At 35.2% G+C, this 16,391-nt stretch overlaps 1 protein-coding gene across 2 annotated transcripts in view; it reads right to left on the bottom strand.

Moving 5' to 3' along the window:
* The window catches only part of GALNT13 (polypeptide N-acetylgalactosaminyltransferase 13), a 554,323-nt gene that overhangs the window by 210,970 nt on the left and 326,962 nt on the right, over positions 1–16,391 (bottom strand). For both annotated transcript variants that reach the window (XM_046019643.1, XM_046019644.1), the window contains exons 5-7: positions 5,168–5,334; positions 4,326–4,533; positions 1,520–1,690 (exon numbers count right to left, since the gene is read on the bottom strand). In XM_046019643.1, coding sequence (XP_045875599.1) covers positions 1,520–1,690; positions 4,326–4,533; positions 5,168–5,334 — 546 coding nt within the window. The remainder of the gene's footprint in view (positions 1–1,519; positions 1,691–4,325; positions 4,534–5,167; positions 5,335–16,391) is intronic.

Here is a 16,391-nt window from a genome sequence, read left to right as displayed (position 1 = left end):
GCTATGCTGATGAAAATTACCTGCAGGCTGTTACAACATAGCCTGTGAATTAATTAACCTTTTGCCATAAAAATCTGGAACTTCAGCAAAGACTGAGGTTTCTCTCTTTCTCTTGTTCCAACTACCTCAGCACTTTATAAAGTGAAATACTGTGCCATTACTGAGGAAAACAGATATAATATACTTCAATTTTATTGGGTCTCCATGTTACTATGGTAAAAACATGTAAGCTGTGGTTAAAACACAGCAAGCTGGATGTTTCCTTTTTTTTAACTAATGAAAGGTGAGAAATAATGGCCAATTTCTATGTAGATCTTTACTTTTGTGTATGAGATCAACAATTTCTTACTGTGAATGTTGGGTAACTGATTTATCTATCTACCTTTTCACTCTTATGAAAAAATACAGTTAAATAAAGCATGTCTTTTGCCAATGTGTTTTTAAAAATGACATTATTTCAAACTTCATTCTGAAAATGTATTTGAGTGTACTGGTCAAGTATCCTGAAAATTCTGACATAGGTCCAGAAGCTGAAAAATCAGCTAACACTAAATGAAACCATGATCTGGGAAAACAGGTTTTCTAATAAACAATGGTAATAAAGATGCTTGTCTTTCCTCAAGTTGTTAAAAGCAATGATCACTAAGACTTGGTGAATGTGAAGATTATAGCAAGATTTAAAGACCACTAAGTTATACTTAAACACTGACATAATAACTTCCTTGTTTGGATAATGGGTCATATATATTGTTTTAGAATGAAACTAAATCATGATTTGCCAAATTCATCTTTAAAGAACAAAACTAGTGACCCTCCCTCTCAAATAGATCGTTAGGAAATCAATTTTTGGTTGCAGGTAAGAGGTACACAGTAATATGTTAAAATAAGAAGGTGATCATTTTACGTTAATACAGTGAGTAATTCTCATCTGGGCAACTAAAGATATTCATGATATTTCTTATTTTGTATTAATAGCAAATGTATTTTATGAATCAATACTTCAAAATAAGTAGCTATTTTTACTAATTTAGAACAAAAATAAATCCTTCATAATTATTAATATATTAGTTTTCCAAATGGATCTTTCTTTTGTATCCATAGAGAAGATAGTTCTTTGAGGTTGGTAAATTTAGAGTATCTGACAAAACATTTTTGGTTATTTCAATTTTGAGAATATCTCTATTTATAAAGCATATGCATTTAGGTAAGATACATATTTACTGGAAGCATCAAGACTGTCAGAAAATCCACAATAAATATATTCTATGTATCAAAATATACAAAGTTTCCAAGAAATCTGGCACTTTCACCAATAGTTAAATTTGCCTGTGCCAATTTAAACTAAATTTAATGTTGTCACTGATTCTTAGATTATCATGTAAGCAGTGATAATGCAAATGTGTATATGAATAAAAAGTAATGCTTTTTAAAGACTTAAAAATGAGAGCACAGATTTACAATACTCAGTAATTATTATAGAAACACACATACTATCCTTTGGAAGATATGCACTACATACCTGACAGGTAATGTTCTATCTCCTTTCCTCCTATCCATTTCTCTTTGGGGAACAGGATACCAACGGAAATTCAGTTTCCAGTTAAAACCCCCGTAAGTCATGTCTGACCCAGCCATATATTCAAAGGTATCATCACTAATCACATCAATGATGGGGCATACAACTGTTTTCCTGCAGAAAAAGCAAAACCAGTTTACTTATGAATATTAGTTTAAATACTACATTAACTTTTTCAGACTCAGTATAGATGTTAAGCTGAAATTCAATCATTTTGTGACTTTAATATCACTTTATTTTCATTTTATTCTCTTTCTCAATGGAATCATTTCCTTTTACTACATCTTGCTTATAGTCTCTACTTCATTCTATCATTTATAGTCTAATCAAATATACTAATTGGTCTTCAAGTTGATTTCCAAATGCATTCTAAGTACTAACTCAGCAGGATGAACATGGTCTATTTTTCATAAAACCTCCACCCACAGCATGATTAGTAGCTCTACTTTGATCTTATGCATCATTTTAGCTAGAGCTCACTGAAAAGAAACAGCACGCACAAGCAAAGAGTGGATGATGGCAAATTAGACCTGGTATTTTGAATCTCAAAGGGGGCAGGTTAGTTTAAAGAGTTCTGAATTTTTCCCCCCCCCCGAGAAAATACCTACTCTAAAAACAAACAAGTAAAAATCAACAAACAGAGCAGCCATGGAAATCATGATCATCAGTGTAAGTAAATGTCTCCTCTGAAAGTATTAGGGACAGGACGTTTCTAAGTGTGTTGTCCTAGATCTCAGAATTTACCATAACAATATGCATATTTTAAAATAGGGAAAGATAAGCAACTTAAGTTTCTGGTGTTTTATCTTATGATCTATTTCTTCTTAAAGAATGGGTGTTCTTGATGGTGGCTTTTTAGGGTAAGAAACTTCCACCAGAAGACTGGGTATTCTTCTAATCCATGTTGTGCTTCCCTCAGTCTTCCTCTATTCCTGACTTATACGTTTTATTACAGGATCAGTCTGTCATCTCCACAATGAACGCTCAGGTCTACTCAAGTTTGCATTGCTGGTAGCTAATTCCAAAGAGCAGAGCTTATTTTTCATATTTTGTAGGGGGTAAATACAAGTATGCTTTTGAATCACCCCTAAGTGTGGAAAGCAAATAAATGTTGTCCATAATTTATTCTGGTTTTGTAACACCAGTTATCAGAAATGCTCACTTGCAACTAGGTCTTCTACTCCACACAATTAGCCAAAGTCTCGAGTTCTCCGAAATCAATTGGATTCATCCAGCCTTGGAAAAGTTTTTTGGTAATTCTGGTCCTTACAAAATCAGTATTTTTCTCTCCTTCTTCATTAAATTTAATGGCTTAATTTGTAAGGAGGCAAAAATTAGTTCTAATAACCTCGAATAGGACTTCATTATCTAGTTATGGCAACTTTTGAACGTTTAAGCAGGACAAGACATTAGAATTCATGACATGCAAATACAATATAAACATATGGTTAGATTAAAAAATAAATAATCTATGCATGATGATATTGAACATTATATTAAAAATTCAGTAAGTTGAATATGAAGCACATGTTTAAAAGAGCAGCATAGTGTTGGAAAAGTTGCCAGGAAATGCATTTAAGATGTTCTAAGTTCATTTTACTTCACCAGCCTTACCCTCCAGTGCATACTGTACAATACATGGAGTGGAAAAATGTTATTAGCTGTGTTCTACACTCAGTTGACTAAAAGGTTCCTACTGCTTTCTTCAACTGCTATGGTTCATTTTACTGACAACCTCCATCTATCTTCCTGGCAAGTACCAAATCCTGCCGTTTACATGATGTAGTTGGACTAGTTCACCCTAAGCAGCCCTTGTCTTGGATGCTTAATTAAAAACTTCAATTCTAGGAAGACCTTTCTGGGGTAGGTGAAATGACTATGCAAACAAGGTGTTACGCTGTTATGCAACGCTTTGTTACTGTATCAGGGCATTCAACACAGTTGTCTTCATTAGGTACTTAGGAATTAGGAATCATTTATCATCAGTGTGTACAAATATCTACAAGAAAACTTGTACTTGATAGCATCATTATCAGATGGAATTTCAGTTAAGTGTGAGGGTTCTTAATTCCTATTTAGTACTATTCAATTTTTTCAGATTTCACAATTTGTGTATACAAACTGGCACCATTGTTTAAATAGTTAAAATTCTGATAGATGTGCTCTGTTTTTGGTTTTTGTTTGTTTTTTTTTATTTAACCACGATTTCATCCCAGTGGAATGTGTGAGTGTGTGTCTTCATTTTTAAGATTCTCTAGGTGGTTTTGAACCAGATTTTGAATAAGGGCAGTGACCTAGTAGAGAAAAGACTGGTCTGGGAATGGGAAGAAGTAAATTGTTGTTCCCAACACTTCCAGTAACTGGGACAAGCTACTTAATTCTTTGTTCCTCCTTAGTACTAGCACAGATGAGAATACCCATATTACCTTCCTCACAGGGTGGTTGTGGGGACACAATGAGGTGCTTTGAAATTATAAAACATGACACTAATTCAAATTGGACTCATTTCTATCACCTACAAAATGAATATTCAACACATTTTTACTGTCTGAATTGCTCAACTGCTTCTTAAACAAATATTAATACTCAGCATGAATCAGCCTATATTAAAGGGGGGAGGGGTGCTTTTTAAAAGCTAGATAATAAACCTTCTAAAAATAGCAATTTATAAGGAAGTTTTGACGGGTACCTGGAACTGTCCTAACAGGTTCAGTCAAAACCCAGGCAGACATAACACATGAATTCTTACCTGTCTTCTTTTATTCTTGCCAGCAAAGGCTCCAGCCATCCTAAGGTGCATTCACAATGTGCATCGAGAAAAGTTATGACCTGCCCTTTTGAAGCAGCTGCTCCTCGAAGGCGGGCACGTATTAACCCAGAGCGCTCTTCCATTCTAATAATTTTTACCGGCACCTCTAAATTTTTCACATAATTCTCTAATGTCAACTTGAGAAAATCTGTAATGTGCAATAAGAATTTATAAAGTTTTGAAACTATTTGAAGACACAGCAGAGCTACTACTGCCCAGAAGGAATTCAACACACAGAAATGGAAGCCAACTCCCATCATTTTTTTGCACTAGGTGAAAAAAATACAGAGAGATCTTATCAGTAAATTAATGTATATTTCACAATAACTCTATCAGTTGACTGGCAAAGATAAGGACATTATTAGGAAGTTAATATACTGGACTTTAATTTAGAAATTGGGCCACAAGAGTAAATGGAGACTTCTTAATTGCAAGTTATTTTGCTTTTACCTGCACATACACACACAAAAGACAGAAGTCCACAAAGTTGTATTAATGCTCAATCATGTGATCATTTAAGTTGGGAAAAAAATAAACACTTTTGAACATCACTTTGTCTGATTTCTTAGGTTAGTATGGACCAAATGGAATCATGAGAGAAACTGAAAGAATTAGTTGCAGACTCCCGGCATTGGCACTGGCTAGGTATATTGATGAAGTTTGATAGGTGATTTCAGGGCTAGCAGAATTTTAAGGAAAATACAGATCATTACCCAGCTATCTTTTCAACCATAATGAAGTTTTCTGATTAAAAAAATATATAGGGGGAAGAATATTTATACCTCTTTCACTGGCATCATCTACCAAGACGACCTCAGAGAGCAGATAACGTGGGGAACGATTTATAACACTGTAAACAGTTCTAAGGAGAGTACTCCAAGCTTCATTGTGAAACACAATGACTACACTTGTGTTTGGAAGTTCATCAGGGTAGACCTTTGTCTTGCATCTGGAAAAGAAAGAAGAGAGGCAAGCTTATAAATTCATTTTTCATTCTGATTATTGTAATAAAAATATTCATGATAACACTTTAGATTTAACTGCCCCTTACTAAGGAAATACCTTATGATTATCAAAAATAATTTTCCTTTTTATAAATGTGAGTAATTACTTGGCATTTTGAAAATTAAAGATGCATAATTGTTAGTATTTTATTCTAATTCCTGTAGGGAACAAGCAGAATGATTTCCACAAGTCCAAGAAAGCTAAAATAACATTCTGACACTATCAACAGAAGACTACAGTACAACAGGGACATATGAATTCATTTAGTGGATATAATTTTATTCCTTGTTCAGAAAAAAAAACTTATTATATAACTCAAAAAGTTGTAAGAACATGAAAAGACATGCTCACAGAGTTCTGAACATATAAAGCTGATATTATTTTTCTATTCTAAAATCTAGTCATGTGTTTTCCATTCTGTTTGAGAATGCTATAAACCGTGTCTACTTTGAAGGAAACACTGAGGGGCTAGGATTTACTTTGCAGATTCTTGGTTAGTACTACATAATCAAAATTGGAGATCAGGGAAGGGAATAGGCTATTAGCACTTCCCAAACTTTGGCGTGCAAAGGAATCGCCTAGAGATTTCTGAAAATGCAGATTCAGATTCAGTCAGTCTGGGGTGTACCCCGAGATTATTCATTTTTGAAAAAAAGCTTGCTTCCAGGTGATGCGAATGCTACCAGTCACACAGAGCACACCATAATTTTTTTTAACTTTATTTATTTGAGAGAGAGAAAGAGAGCACAGGAGGAGAGGCAGAGTGGGCTCTGCAGGACTGAATCCCAGAACTCTGGGATCATGACCTGAGGCAAACACAGATGCTTAGACCAACCGAGCCACCCAGGCACTCCCAGACCACACCATAATTCTCATCACTTTTAGAGTTTGCTGTTTTGAGAAAAAAAATTTTTTTAATTTTGCTTATAAATCCAAAGAAGCCCAAATTTTACTTTTCTAGAAATCAATCCAAAAAGGTACATTTGGATTAATAGTATGTGTAGTGCTCTAGGTGATTATCCTCAATTTAACATGTAGCTGGTCCTCACCCCCATCAACTTGTCAACATTCAGACATTTAACTCATGTAATTATAAAATTTTAGAAAAAAAAATATCTCTGGGTATCTGGAACAGGAGCAGAGTTTATTCACCTTAGGTTATAGTTTCATGGAAATACTCTAAAGAGCTAGAGAATTAAAATCGTCCCCAAAATAAAATGAACTAGATACTTCCTGCCACTCATGAATGATCTCATACACGACACAAAATAAGCATTGTTAAAATTAGCCTTCTTCACAGGAAAGTGGAAAAAAATTCAATAAAATGTCGGACATAACGGCATATAATTAAACAAATACTGATTGTATGACTTTTGAGATGTTAATCATCCTTTAAAACAGTCTGAAATTTCATCTACTCAGTGAAATCTTCTGTAGTGTAGCCAGATAAGAAGGAACCATACCTGAACTATGACATTTTCTCTGCATAAATTTTTTGAAAAGCATTCATTAATCATCCACCCTATAGAATATTTCGTGTATACAGAAAAATCAAAATGTAGTGGGAAAAAGTACTTTGATTCATAGTCCTCTTTTCCCCTTCTGGTGGCAAGATTCCAATGTTTTCTATATGCCTCATCAGCACGTGACTTGGGCATCCCAGCAGCTTATCACTAAATGAACTCAGAAAGCCATCTTGGTAAATTAAAAAATGTTCTCACCATGATCTTCTTCAAACCTCCATTCTTCTTCTGCCCAACAAAATAGCATGCTGAGCAAACAGTGTGTTAAAGACCATCATGATCAGCATCAATAAAGAAGTAAAACTGAAAAATCAGGCTGAAAGCAGTGCAACAGTCCACAAAGATTGGTTTAACCCAAGGACAGCAGTCTCTAATGGCTACCCAGTATCACTTGAAAAAAAAATTTTAATTTTTTGGCATGTTATATATGCATGTACATTGTATGTTTTGTATTCTAAATGGCAACAAAGACAAAAATGAATGAGATATTTAGATGAACCTTTTAAAATACCAAACTAAAAGCAGATATTCAAATCCAGCTACTTAAAATATTTCTATCCTGCTTTGTTTTTGTGGTTGAAAAAATCTAATCACAAATGTTAATTTTATATTCGATGTATGTGACAAAGTTATAATGAACTAATTTACTATTAATGCAACTATTATGTTTAGAAAAAAATTTCCACTATGTCATTATTTAATGTAGCATACAAATAAAATGTGGCTAATATTTTAATTAATTCCTCCCCTTCTTCCTACGTAAATAATTATTTAGCAAAGAAAACTTTGGATGATAATAAAATAATTTCTAGAATAATTCTTAAGCTATACAAATTAATTATTTTCAATGTCAGTTTGTCCTGTTATCTCAAGGGACTCCTGAACAGGAGTTATTTCCATGGTTTCTAATGGGGTTGTGATACACTGTTCTATTACCATTTTCTGTATTTCATCACATCTATTGTTTGACCTATCATAAGATACATGGTCATTTTAAGTGTTGCTAGGAGAGAAAAAAAATGTTGTCAAATAAACCATAGCATATGCTTTCTTATTTCTAGAATCCATTTAATACCTAAATAGAGCTTACAGAACAAGCTTTTAAAATTACCTGGACATAGATTTCTATCAATATTGTCATGCTTGCTTATGAATCAGTCACAACAGCTTTTTGTTACTTTGAAGTTTCTTTCATCTTTTCTAAGGGGCTTTCTCCAGCTTTATGTTGCACCGCTTAGCATATTAGAGGCATACATTAAGTATATATATCAGTAACAAAATATAAAACACCTTCATCTTCTTGTGGGTTTATTCTTTGGAACTATAAAGATACGCTTTTCAAATCTTAAGATGCAAAGAAATTACATGGGAATCTTGATAAAATGCAGATTCTGCTTTCGTAAATTCGGGGTGGGTCCAAGATAGTGCATTTTTTTAAGGGGGTGCAAAGGGAGAGAGAGAGAATCTTAAGGAGTCTCCACGCCCAGTGTGGTGCCCAAGAGGACTCCACCTAACAACCCTGAGATCATGACCTTAGCTGAAATCAAGAATCAGATGCTTAAGCAACTTAGCCACTGAGGCAAGGCACCCCAAGATTCTGTATTTCTAATGAGATCCCTGCTGATACTGACGCCTGGTTGACATGATCAGGAAAAAGGCTATATAAATCAGTCAGCTATTGATTAATAAGAAAATACAGAGTTGTTATCATTGCTCTGACAATAAATATTTGCTTTGTCTTATGAAATTTAATACTTGTCACCATTTCCTCGCCTTTCTTTTCACACAATAACTTTTGTTCTAATACTGAATCAGACTACAGCTTTTCTGAAGGAATGTTGAATGACAATTAAACTCTGCACCTGTGGTTTAAACACTGGTTAATAACTTAGAAGCATGACTATGTGAACAGTCATGACCGCATTCATACAAGCTTGAGAAATCTTTCTTTATAACAACTGCCAGCTGGTTGACAATGATCGTAACTAACCATTGCCCCTCGTCCTGATTTCAGACACAGAAAACTAAAAGGGTGTATCTTACAACAGGTGAATAGAACAATTTTTTGTTTAGCCAAGAAAAAGCATTTACAGGGCTATTAGTTTTAGTTTAGTTTAGGGTTTTGTTTTTTGTTTTTTTTTAAGAACTTTAGGTATCTAAGCTGTCAGAGTTATAACTCACTGCCTTTTCAAGACATAATTAAAAACAAAACAAAAACAAGAGACCTATATGATGGAGGGAGGTACGTACTTACATGGACTGGACCTCTCTAATAACCTATTCTCCTGATACATGACAAACAACTTCTTTGTGATACTGTAAGAATTATTTTAACACTGGCCACCTCAGCTTTTACATCTTTTATGTAAGATGCAAGTAGTAGGTAACCTGAAATGTGTAGGAGACATTGCTTGGGCTACACTGCAGAATTAAGCTCAGAGTCTCCAAATGGTGGACTTGGAAACAGCTGTCAAAGTTAGCTAATTAAAATCTTCATTTTACAGAAAGCAAGTCTCAAGTCACAGAACTGGTTCAGTATTCAGCATAATAAAGTAATAATAATATATTTTATTCTTTAATTATATTAGTTAACAGTAAAGATTTATGCCCCACATTATATGCTACATCAAATGTTTTAAGTGGTATTATTGGTGTCTGGAATATTAGGAAAAAAAATCTGAACTTAAAAACTACACCTTAATCTTACACTCAAACATGTATCTTTAAAACAGAGAATCCCCTAGAATCATTTGATTAAAACAAAGCACAGAAAACAGCTTTCATTGAAATTATGCACATGTAGACCAAATACTCTTTTAGCAATCTGTCCTGTGAAGATGTTAGTTTTCTTCTGTGTAATAATCTAAATGGAATTGGCAAACGTTGACATTATTGTGGGAACACAATGTATATGTAAGTAACTGTGAGAGTAAAAGTGGCAGACTGCAATAGCAATTTTCATCAGTTTGAAAGGCATAGCTGATGCCCACTACTCAAATTTAGTTCCTGAAATCCGGTATTCTAGTAAAATACACTTTTATTATAGCAGCATTTCATATTTACACTATATTATGACATGCTAAATCTGTAATACTTGAAAGGAAGTGAAAGTTTATTTCTTTTTAATTCTGTAATAATATATCTATGGCTTTTAAACTTGGTCAGACATTGGAATAATCCCATGAGCCGGAAAAAAATACTGATGCATGGGTTTCAACCACAGAGATTCCGATTTAGGTGTCCAGGGTGTGACCAGATTCAATGGGACTTCAAAAAAATCTCCCTTGGGGATATGAATGTGAAGCCAAAGCTAAAAAAGTTTGTCTAAAATTATTTATCAGAAACACTGATTTTATTTATTTTTTTAAAAATATTTAATTTATTTATTTGACAGAGAGAGAGAGAGAGAAATCACAAGTAGGGAGAGAAGCAGGCAGAGAGAGAGCGGGAAGCAGGCTCCCTGCTGAGCAGAGAGCCAGATGCGGGGCTCGATCCCAGGACCCTGAGATCATGACCTGAGCCGAAGGCAGAGGCTTAACCCACTGAACCACCCAGGTGCCTAGAAACATTGATTTTAAAAAGGCGCACGTGTGTGTGTGTGTGTGTGTGTGTGTGTGTGTATACACATATCAGTGTAGATATAACCTTTTTGCTTGCATCAACATTTCAGAATAAGATGCTTAAGGTTAATACATCTCTTTTTTGCAGCTACATCAGATGAAATTAATAAAGCCCTTTTTCCTGTAATAGTCAGTACTGGAGTCAGAAAGTCTTGTCCACTCCATTTATAATCTTTTCTATCATCTGAATATACACTAATGTTGGCCCAGTCTTCTGTGTATCAGCTGTTGATTTATAAACATATGAGAAATACATCTAGCTGCTCTTATTTAGAGAGTATATGGGGATAGAATCGTATTTCCAATGTCTGGAACATGGAAAACCGGTGAGACAGCATACCTATTTACCATCTTTCCCCTTGGCTATGCATACATTATAGGAACATAGACTGTTACAATTAGAGTTTATTCTTTTCAAAACCATATTGATGTTTTCAGATAAGTTACTGAACACAATATGCCACATCAAAGAAAGAAAAATTGACTATAAGATGAGAATGTGAAATCACAAAGGATCCATAATTACACAGTGGTTTAGTTAGACACAATCCATTCAGGACTACAAAGGCTGTCAACACTGTAGTTTGCATGACTTGTTGAATTGCTGCTCAGTGAGTCAGTGGTTACCTTTTACTGCCTCAATCAAGAAGATTAATAATAGTAATTAAAAATAAAGACTTACAATACAAGTCCTCTATATACTTCTTATTTTTAACAGCTATGGGAATTGCCGTGAACCTTGCAGAATTATGTGTGGTTTCTTTGTTTCCCAATCATTAAAATTCATATTCACAGAGGGAATTTTCATCTTTTGCCAATGCATCCATGCAAAGAGAACTTGGGCAACAGCAAAGTGATTCTTCCATAATAACCGAACAGCTTGGGGCCTCAAGTAAAATGAAGCACTTAATTTTGCATGGGTTACTATATGTTGATTTATATTAATATTGTGTTCAACCTTCCAAGAGTGAGTTACTACAAGTCATAATTATTGACTAATGTTTTTAAAGTTCCTATGTCCCAAGCACCTTTGTGTTAATATCTCATTGGACACTATACACATTCTTGACCTATTTGCTATCAGATCCACTCTTTGAACCTTCTGTTCTCTTTTTAAGTGTTGGGATGGGTGGAATGGTAAGGTTACTGGGAAAGAAACATTTCCAAAACCCCTTGCTTGTTGGCTTCTGTTTGAAATACATCAATCAGTAGGATCTCAGGTGGGAGAGTGCCATGCTATAGGAAACAAGAACAGAAAGCCAGGGAATTTCTTTCTACATTCCCCCGCTAATCTCAGAGAAGACCACTCAGTCCCCTTCCTTAGCCTTGTACCTCATGAATGCCTCAATCTTTCTGAACATATTATGCTTTTTCACAGCACAGCTATCTAATTCAATAGATTAGGGGATTCTTCAAAAGAAGAACGAAGGTTAACATTATTTATCTCTGCCTTTCCAGAACTTAGTATTCTGCATATCACAAAATACATTTGATAAGGGGCTGATGCATGAAAACTTCACAATAAGGCAGGCTATTGTATGAATTATCAGATAGACTTCTGCTCATAGCTCTGCATTGTCATAGTCTGAAGTAGAGGTGCAGAAATACCAATTATCTACCCTTTTTTTTTGCAAGGGGTATCTTCAGTTGGTTTTGTTTTTCCAGCTTCTAGAGCCAGGGCAAATAAATGAGCTAAGGATAGGGAAGGGAAAGAGTATAAGAAAACTGGGCTGCAAGTCATTGTACTGTAACACAGTTCTCTCAAACATAGGTAACAACATTCCTATTTGGCATATTGGAGCAAGCTCTGTCCCTGGAAACCTATGTTTGCCTCCCCCTTCTGCCATATAGGATCTGTGAGCAAACTCATTACATTTTGGTTTTGCCATCAACTAAACAGAAGGAAGTCTGCTGCCATTTCTATATCGCAGTACTTTTACCAAAAACAAATGGAATTATAAAGGGATTAGGTGAATATAATTTATTATCATTTTATTTTTATGCTATGAAGCACCATAGAGAATATTACAGATAAAGTCTCTATAATTATTTGAGTCAGCTCTGCTGCTGATAGGTCTCTGACAATTGCCTTTTTCTTTTTTTTAAAGATTTTATTTATTTATTTGACAGAGAGAGAGATCACAAGTAGGCAGAGAGGCAGGCACAGAGAGAGAAGGAAGCAGGCTCCCTGCGGAGCAGAGCCCGATGCGGGGCTTGATCCCAGGACCCTGAGATCATGACCTAGGCCGAAGGCAGCGGCTTAATCTACTGAGCCACCCAGGCACCCCGACAATTGCCTTTTTCTAATAACTTGTCTTTTGTCCTTAGTTCTTGTGGCCAATCTGCTACTTTATTCCTAACTTCGGTACAGTTTCAGTAACACATCTGGTGTTTAGAGTATTGTGGCTTAAGAACTGGTTTACTCGTTTGTCCAGTGTAGTGGTGTAGAATACAGGTCCTGCCTCTTCCTCTTTTAGTGCTTCTAAATTATTTATTGCCCTAATCTTGAATTTCTCTGGCTGCCTGTAAATCTTCCTGCTTACTTACCTTCATCTCTTCTTATTATTTTCTGCTGGAAATCTCAAAGGGCCCTGTTCTGCCTTCCTGATGAGATCTCTGCTTCTTGCCTGCTCTTGAATATCCATAAGCTCACTATCTAGCAACTTGTGCTCCCTCCTACTAACCCACTACTTGCTTTACCCTGTGTGTTAGTCCAGTTATCAAATATTGCATTCCTCAGCCAGAGTGAGGCCATTCCCTCTGGCAGTCAAGTCCTGATTTAAGAAACATCAGAATAAGATAGCCAGTACTAACTGATGAACATTTCTTAAACTCTTAATTATGCAGCAGACATTGTACTAAACGCGTTATTCTCATTTGACCCTGAGAACGGAAACCTTCTGCAACCAAATAGGTAACCTATCAGAACTATGACAAGGCTATAAACTCATAAATAGCTTTGCTGCATGCTTCAAGAACTTCCAGAAAATAAATTGATTCTAACAATAAATTGCTCAGACTATGCCCTTCTATGGAGAATAGGTTGCTCAGCTGTCTTCTCAGGATGATATATAACTTAACTAGACAAACTGTTTGCTTATCAATTGACTTCGAGATTCCTCATTATGTCCAGCAATCCTAAACTATTACATCACATCCTTGACTGATCTCAGAAAGATTCCAGCGTTGACAGACCAGTCTTAAACCACTGAAGTCCAGATGCCCAATCTCTATAAATATCTACCTTTATCTCCTCCACGTAAGACTGTTAGGACCCTGCCACTATGGTGGTTACTCTGGGGGCCTTTTATGGAGTCAGCAATTGATAATCCTTATAATATACCTTATGAACTAGATATATTGTTACTCCCATCTGGTGATGATTAAGTCAAGAACCCACATTCAGATCAGTCAAGTACAAGTCTCCCCTTACCTGTGGAAGATACCTTCCCTGCCCCTTCCAGTGGGTGCCTGAAGCCATGACAACACTGCACCCTCTATATGCTCTGTTTTTCCTATACATGTATACCCATGATGAAGTTTAATTCATAAATTAAAATTAAAATTAAATTCATAGGCACAGTAGGAAATTAACAATAACTAATAATAAAATTGGATAGTTGTAACCATATACTGTAATAAAAGTTATATGAATGTGGTCTCTTTCTCTCAAAATATCTTACTGTATTATATTTACCCGTCTTGTGATAATGTGAGATGATAAAATGCCTACATGATGAGATCAAGTGGGTGGATGACAAAGGTACCGAGACCTAGTGTTAGGCTACAACTGGCCTTCTAACCATAGGACAGAGGGAGGATTATTTGTTTCGGTAATTTAAAGTCAGCCTCAGGTGGGCAAAGCTCAATTATAAACTCCTGCAACTTCCTTCTAAGTGATGGAACTGGGTTTCAAACCTTGGAACTCTGACTGTTCTTTTATATAGAGTATCCTTAGCAAGAAACTGCCTTTGTTCGGGAGAATTCTGAGATAAGGCACCAAGGGAAAGGTTTGAGCCTGAAGGTATATACCCAGGAAACAAAGGAAATCATTAACCACTTAAACAGAAGCCTTTGCTTCACTCCAGGAGATTGGAGCTTGAAGTAGAGAACACTAAAGGAAGAAGTAAAAAGGGACTAGGGAGAGGAGACAGCAAGTACAATGATGAGAAGTTCAAGGGTCCAGTGGACTTTCCTCAATGATGTGATACGCGTTATTTAATTATATACTTTATAAAAGATTTTTTTTTTTATTAGAGAGAGAGAGGGAGGGGTAAGAGCAAATGGAGAGGGAGGGAGAGAGAATCCCAGGTAGACTCTCTGCTGAGCAAGTCCTGGACTTCCACAGATTATTCTTTTGGAGTTTAAACTAACCTGATTATGACTTTAACAGATTAGATACACTCAGTTGACATCTGGTTTATACAAAGAAAACCAAAAAACTTTGTAGATCTAATTTCTACCAAATAAATGGCAATCATACACTCCTGTTGGAGTTATTTCTATAATGCTAATAGTCTTTTTTTTTTTTTTAAGGACATAAATGTGATTATTCTACAAATAAATTTTGTATCCTTTCTATGGTGAAGAATTCTCCTGAATTTTGGTAATGAACTATAATTCAACTCTCTGCTAAAAGTAAAAAGAATATATTTGAATAAGGGCTGTATATAGTCTTTGTGGTTTTGGAACATGAATTTATCAGGCCTTTCTGTGGCCTCTCAATATAGCTCTTTCATGCTACTGAAAGTATTTTAACAATGAAAACAATTCAATGTTATTGAGTATGATAAATATAATTAAAGCGACTTTACAACAAAATTACTTACTACTGCCATTCATAGGTTTAAGTTCTTAGATTTGTAAGTGAAAATAATACTAATTTTTGTATCAGGGGGCTTGGATCTGACTGAACCAAGCTTTGCTTGGGCCATCATTTATGTCAAGTTAACTGACCACACTGAACTCACATTTTTCACTTCTCTGAGATAATGAAACCACTATCCACCCAGGTTCAAAGCCAGAAACTTTGATGTTGACACAGTCACCAAATCCTGATGATTGTTCCCATATCTTTACTATGCTTTCCTGAAAATATGCCCTTTCCATAGACCATCACCTCTCCTTTTAGTTAATGCATGGGATCAATATGGTGCAATTTTGGAATATTCTTGATCCCCAAATTGTATCTTTCTCAATTCTGACCAAAATGTAGATCCAAAAACCACTCTTTTCTTCAAATGTTTCTGATACCTCTTCATTGCCTAATGCTAAAATATAAAGGCTCCTCTAGATCTGGCTCAGCCTACTTAGTTACTTTCTCCTCTCACTATGGCATTTAACTCTTAGCAATACTGAACATCTCAGAGTTCCTTCAGGAAACAAATCTTTCTCACGCCTTTATCTCTCTCTATCTCTAGAATTATCTCTTGTATTTGAAACACCTTCTTCACTGAAGAAAACACACATACTGTTCAAGGTGTCGCTCAAATCATGCTTCATGCTTTCTCCAGAGATATTCAATTGTTCATTGTCTTAAGATATCAGTATATTTTATATATTTATTTTTCTTTTCTTCTCATATACATAAGTTAATAGATAATTCAACACATTGAGGAAATGGAGTCATTCTGAATGTGTGGAAAATTCTCCCTCTCATGCTATGGCTACTGTTTTCAAGTAAAGACCTGAAAGGTTCCCTGAAAGGATCCCTTTCATCTTAGTATTCCTCTAATAAGACTTTTTAGCTACACAATTATTTGAATATAAAAAAGTACTTACTCATCAAATACGTGAGAATTTATATATACTAAACAATACACTGGTTGTAAATCATACATTCTTGAGGAAAGATGGAA

The sequence above is a fragment of the Meles meles genome, chromosome 9 (genome assembly GCF_922984935.1).
Source record: "Meles meles chromosome 9, mMelMel3.1 paternal haplotype, whole genome shotgun sequence".
NCBI lineage: Eukaryota > Metazoa > Chordata > Mammalia > Carnivora > Mustelidae > Meles > Meles meles.
Note: the sequence above shows the minus strand (reverse complement) of the source record. Positions and strands in the feature narration are given on the sequence as shown.